The sequence below is a fragment of the Benincasa hispida genome, unplaced genomic scaffold (assembly GCF_027475165.1).
Source record: "Benincasa hispida cultivar pf3 unplaced genomic scaffold, pf3_genome.v1.1 HicScf1848, whole genome shotgun sequence".
Classification (NCBI taxonomy): domain Eukaryota; kingdom Viridiplantae; phylum Streptophyta; class Magnoliopsida; order Cucurbitales; family Cucurbitaceae; genus Benincasa; species Benincasa hispida.
The window spans coordinates 2,528,253-2,535,067 of NW_028326240.1; the positions used below are offsets into that span (position 1 = coordinate 2,528,253).

The 6,815-nt window shown below is 30.7% G+C and overlaps 1 protein-coding gene across 1 annotated transcript; it reads right to left on the reverse strand.

Annotated features, from left to right (window-relative positions):
* Positions 1 to 639: 639 nt before the first annotated feature.
* On the reverse strand, positions 640 to 2,018 carry LOC120089289 (peroxidase RIP1-like). The gene is made up of 3 exons (XM_039046713.2): positions 1,757 to 2,018; positions 1,487 to 1,681; positions 640 to 1,394 (listed from the first exon to the last, which is right to left on the reverse strand). The coding sequence occupies exons 1-3, from the start codon at positions 2,015 to 2,017 to the stop codon at positions 840 to 842; spliced, it is 1,011 nt and encodes a 336-aa protein (XP_038902641.2). The 5' UTR covers position 2,018; the 3' UTR covers positions 640 to 839.
* Between the last annotated feature and the right edge of the window lie 4,797 nt (positions 2,019 to 6,815).

A 6,815-nucleotide genomic window follows, 5' to 3' on the forward strand; every position in this document is an offset into this window, starting at 1 on the left:
GTCAGTGATAGACCATATTATTGGTAGGAGTCTATCAGTGATAGACCATATCACTGATAAGAATCTATTAACGATAGAAGTATATTGCTGATAGACTTAGGAGTCTATAAACGATAGAAGTCTATTGTTAATAGACTTGGCTATATTTGTAACTTTTTTTAAATGATGTTATATACTTAGTTATTATTCCTAAAAATGTTATCAATTGCAATTATTCTATCGAAATTGACATATTCTACACTATTTAAGGTCGAATATTCAAATCCTTCAATGTTGTATTGAAGAAAAAAAATAAAATCGAAAGATTATATATATAAAATTTTGACTTATTTAAATTATACTCTTTAAGCTTAATAAATATACATTACACAGATTGAATAATGGATATAATGAAAATAAGGTTAACCTACCATTTTGGTTCTTATACTCCGAGACTCGTTCAATTTTAATTATTATACTTTTAATAAATCATGCATTTAGTTATTCCTTCGGATTGCGGTTAGTTTATTATTGACTTTTATTTTATTACATATTAATATTTTCATTGTAAATTATGAAAACATATCAACATATTCTTTTTTTACATGAAAATGATTGTTATTATTTAACAAATTTGGATAAAAATTAACTTCAAGAGACACGAAATTTAAGATTTATTAAAAAGTTTTGGATAAATGGTATTTTGACCATGAAATAAACATTAACAAAGTTTATACACTTTCACGCTCAAACCCCAAACAACATAAACCAAATCCAAACCCAAAGCAAATACAAACCCAACACCAAAAACCAAAAACTAAAAAACGAAAAACGAAAAACGAAAAAACAAACATTATTTGTCAATTAACAAACCTACAATTGGCTCTGATTTCTCCATCACTTCCTGTAAGTGGGTTCATATTCCCCATTTTGATCATGGAAGAACCAAAATCATTTCTAAAGGCGTTTGGATATCTGCTATAATACTTCACCAAACCATCACTGTCGTCGTTGCCGCCGCCGAACAGTTCCTGGTCGGAATGTAGAAGGCCTTTGTTTGTCAACAAAGCCTTGAAGTAGGCAGTGTCAAATAAATTTGGAGACTTGTCAAGGCCCTTCAAATTATCATCGCCACCACTCTGTGGGCAGATTCCCTGCAACGCCGCTGCAAATTGTGGGTCGATGTTAGTGTCGTTGTATATCCTAGTCCTGAAAGTGGTACACCGCGCGTTCCCGAGAGTGTGGCCGGCCGACAAGACAACAAGGTCTTTGATGTCGAGGCCATGAGATTGGAAGTTGGATAGAAGTTGTGAGAAGCTGAAAAATGGTGGAGGGAGATTTCGGTTGGCAACGTCTGCACTCGCTGTTCTTGCGTCTCTTCTTCCTAATAGAACTTTGTAGTTTGGCCCTCCGAGCTGTGAAACAAACACTTGTGAGGATCATATTTTAATATCGCATAATATTGATTGAAGTTGTTGGTGGGTTCTAAAAGGAAGATAAAACTTACGATTGCAACGGAGTCACGAGCAGCAACAGCTAAAATGTCGGCACAAGACACGACGTTGCCTTTGCAAGCTTTATCGAGTCGTGTCTTAATCTCATCGACGACTTCAAATCCTCTAATCGAGTTAATATTAGCAAAGGCAGTCTTTTCTCCGGTAAAAGTAGCCGTATCATCCAATAGCACAGACCCATCACAACCCTAACCATTAACAAAACACATATGGGAACATTCAATTCATTTACATGATATACGATTCAAACTAAATGAACTTACGTTGACAAAGCAGTCGTGAAAATGGAGACGTAAGAGTGAAGCTCCCATTCGACGCTCGCGTCTGATGGCATTAATGACGACGGATTTGATGGTGGACAAGGCCTTAGGGCACACTTTGTTGTAAAAGTTTGGAGTCAGCTGTGCATGGCTATGGCTTAGGGCAGCTGATAAAACAATAAAGCCTAGCAAAAGAGAGCGAAGGGATGCCATTAGAGACAGTACTAGCTTTACTTCTTCTAGTTGTTCTACAGTGAGGTTCATGAGGAATGTCTTTGCCTTATATAGGGAAAAATGAGAGAGAGGCACTTATGAACAAACATGGACAAAGTCTCCTAATGCTGATCGTAATATTATTAATGTCAGCGTTTGAATTTGATATTTGGAAAACATTAATAGAGTTTTAAATTATATATAATAGAAGCTCAACTATAATCAATTTTTAAGATGGTGATAAATGACTTGTAGAGTTTAGATTCTTGCATTTGTTACATTTTTTTGTAAAATATTCTCTCATATAGCCATTCCACTATTAGTTTAGATGCCTATTATCACTCAAATTTAACAATATATATGTAATACCTTTTTAAAAGTTCATTTTTTACAATAAATTGAAAAAGTAGTCGAACTTTTAGTCTCGAGGTCGATAGCATAAATCAGCTAGGCTCGTTTTGCCCAATGAAATGAAAATTTAAACTTTTTGAGATTCGGTAAAAATATAACGTCCATTGAACTAGGTTGATCAATCACAAATTTATTAAATATTTTTGAAAAAGAAGATTTCTATCTTTCAGAAATAGTTTTGAAATAAACATCTTTTCTAAAGGAGTTGCAACCCAGGTAAGGATTTCGATAGTTATTTATTTTTTACAAAATTATTCATATGTAATTATACCCTTTTATTTCTCCTTATTTATTTTTTACAAAATTATTCGTATGTAATTATACCCTTTATTTCCCCTTAAACCATTTTAAAATCAAATAAGGTTAACCTTTTAAAATAAAAAATATAAAATATAAAAAAACCTAAAATATTTGTATACTTCGTGAAAATCTCTAATGAATCCCTTTTTGTTTGACAAAAGATTAAGTGGTTGGAACATAATGATATAAAACCATGAGAACACTTCCAAGTAAGTCCAACTTTTGTGGGATGTTTCTTATGAACCACTAATAAAATGGTCAAATGAACATAGTCTAATTAGCATAGTATTTGTATTATTAATCTCAAAGTTAGAGGTTCGATTTTTTCTCTCCACATGTTAAAAAAAAAAAAATAGAAAACAAAAAAACAAAAAACAACTCATGAATGACTATTCTAATTCTACATGGAATCTTGAAATTGTTGACTAATAGGGAATATATAGTAATTATTGGGTTAAGTTTTTTAGTGTAATTGTTTTTTCGTTCTTGTCACTATGGGTGCAAACAACCAATTTTGAAGAACAAATCCACCAATAATTTTGACTTGATAAAATTAATTGATATTAAATTTAAATATAACCCAAAGGAAGGTTCATTTGAACAGTTCTTAATTGTATGTCACACAAGCATGCAATTCAAAAGAATTATAATCACAAGAATAATAAATGTGATTCAAAATATTTTTATAATTGAATTCGAGTTTCAACATAGTGCAGAGACTTTTGAGTATCAAGAATTCATTTAATAATTTTGCCGGAGACAAAATTTTAAATCCAATTGCAGGATAAAGATTTGAACTTCCGATTTATATCCTAATGAGACAAGAATTAGGGGATGTTTGATTTAACTTTTCGAGTGTTTAATTTTGAAAATAAGTCATTTTAGAAAAATTTGAAATGTTTGACAACTACTTAAAAATAGATTTTGAAATATTTTCAAAGTGCATTTTAAACCGCTTTTATAAAAAGAGTTTAAATAAAAATTACTTTTTTGAAAACATTTTTTTAGTTAATTCAAAACATGCTCTTAAATGCAAGAACAAATATGTGACTTGACAATTGAAAATAAAGAATATATATATAGAAAGATAACAAGGATAACATAGATGAATGACATATAAAAGACAAATATTCAACACAAATAACAGAAAGTATTGACAAACATTGTGTATGCCATAAAACCTAGAGAAAAAAATAATGAGAGAGAAGAAGAATACACTTGTATTTGCCAAAAGCTAAGTGCGGTAGAAAATTTGAAAATAGAAATTGAAAAGAATGGAATTCATTAAAAATAGAGTTATATTTTATGTTTTCAGATGTGTTTAGTAGCTGGTTTAGAAATTAGATTATAATTTAAACAATTGTTTAAAATGTGCTTGATACTGTATAATTATAAATCATAAAACTAGTTGTAATTACCTACTAATATATAATTGATAATAAACTATTATAAATTTATTTATGAATATGATTTATGTTTAAAAAATTATATAATTATTATCTTGTAATATTATATAATTTATAATACATATTATATTTTTTTAAAAATGAATTGAGTTTATAACATGACATACTATATTCTTACATGTTTTGTTTTTATTTAATATAATTCTACATTTTAAAATTCAAAATCCAAATATAATTAAAACATAAAAATGTTATTTTCAAAATTTGTACTGTTTGGATAATAGAATCTGACAACAGTTTTGGAAACATAATCTGTATTGTACGCCAAACACATATTTACTAAACTTAATAAATCTGAAAACATAAAACAGAATATGGATTCTTTATCAAACATGACATAACTGATTGGAATATGTTCTAGAGGATTAAATGGGCGAACATAAGTATAGCTTGGAATAGCTTGCAGGGTTTTACTAATCAAATGAACAATACTAGGATGCACTTTCTTTATGCACCTCTATTATCACACACACAAGAGAAATATAATATTAAAAAAAGAATTAAGAAGAATATGCCACGTGATAAATTATGGTTAGACAATTTGATATGATGCACAAAATAGGTACAACCTAGGATGCATCTAAATGTTTCTCATTGAATTAGAAGAAACAACCCTAATATACTTATAAACCAAACTAAGTAGGAAATCTTTATTTGTAGGAGCTAGTCTCTCAACTTTTCCATCGTTTACGTTTGCAATCCTCAACATTACACTCCATAATTTTGCCAATTGCCAATGCCAACCTTCAACTCTAAATCTGCCTATGCAACTGGTTCTAGAAACACACAGCCTAACGTCCAGAATTCTGCCCCTTGAAGCCTTCAGGATTTTTCTGGAAAAAGAATATTAAATTCTAACCTATGCGGACACCCGAAGAATAATCTTTTTTTTTTCTTTTGACAATATGTGGGGTGAAGGAACAAACCTCAAACTTCAAAGTTACGGCTCACGTTGACAACACCGCTAGAATATTTAAGACTTTGGAACCTAAGATTTGGCCCCAAGAGGAATAACAAAATATTGTTTAGTAAGAGAGACGGTCAATGCCTCACAAAGAGACACAAAACTCAAGCTTGGTTTTGACCAAATTTATATTAAACAATTGCCAATTGTTCAACTTGTGAAACACTTCATCCTTCACGGCTAAGTCAACTGTTCCTGATGAGGGGAGATTAGGTTGGTCTTTGACAAACTTGTTTTAAAGCTTTGGATTTGCTTTACCTACCACATTTGCCCCATTCCTCCACCGAACTGTCTTTATCGACACATTTTTTTTTCAATCATTGACAATTTATATTAAAAAGCAAACAACTTGTAAAGGTAGGGTTATTGTGATTACACACTAAATAGATAAGTGTTGTACTAAAGTTCTCCTATCAAAGAATAAAGTGGTACTATTCCATTCGGTATAATGATCCATCCCAACTGCAAAGAATCAGTGAATCACTATGTGAAACTAGAATATTTTTCCATCTAATCTTTTGAGTTAAAGACATAGTTGTACAACCTATAGAACAGATCATGTTCAAGTAAGATCGTATTTTTTCCTTCCAAATAAAATAGAGTTTTTTTCCCTGGAAAATTCATCCAATCACTGCTTCTGAACTATTAACTAGAGCTTATTTAACTTTAAATCAAGGAATTTTGTAGACTATAAGTATAACCTAAGGCCGTGATGTATTGTGATGAGATATTCTAAACAAATCAGGAATATCTATTTGACTATGCATGCAATTTCTAGATAAAATATTTCGTAAGATTAAATATAAATTGTTGTTTGTTGTTAAAAACTTGCGAGTTGCACACTTGGAAACAAAAACTTTGTTTAATGTTCGAGAAAAATCAAGTTTTATATAAAAATATAGTAGTAGTAACAATATCATCGAAATGATTGGCATAATTAAATCGACATTGTCTTTTAGAACAAGTAATAGCCACTGTAATATTTTATTTGAAACATTTTGAGGAACAAAGATGTAATTGGAAGTTATACTAAAAAACAATGTTTCAATTTATAAAGACAAAAGACTATATTCAAACTCAAAAAACACGTTGACTAATTTTTTTTTTTTAAAAGCTTCTGCACAGAAGAATGAAAATAGTATTTTCCAACTGCTTTTCATATTTTTAAAGACCAAGGAAAATAAGGCTACGACAAAATTGGTCTAAAAACAAAGGAAGATTGGCGCATCACTTAGTTTTATACTGTGTTAACTATGTAATGCGCAATCAGTATAAGATGCATCATCATTTTAATAACAAGGAAGGATAAGGTGTACCTCAAAAGTCAGAACGAGTATTCTCCAAATCCAAAACTGAGCGCTGTTGATGTCCAAGGCAAGATAATTCCAGAATTAACGTAGAAAGCAATCCCATCGGAATCGTTGGGGGCTCAGCTCAATTCTCTGCCTCTTTTATGTTGAAGTACAACAAAACGGGACTACTCCAGACCTAATAAATGAGATAATGGCTGAGTTTGTCGACAAAGACACAGTCATCTGTCGAGGGAAAAAAAATGTTAAAAGGTAAATGCAACCGGCAACACTGTTATCGGTTGGGAGTGAGAACTTAAACATCGTGAATGTAATTCTGTGAACCCACCTAATACAATAATATATCTGATAATCATGAAGTTGAATATTAATGGAGAGAGTATAATAGGGACCAACAA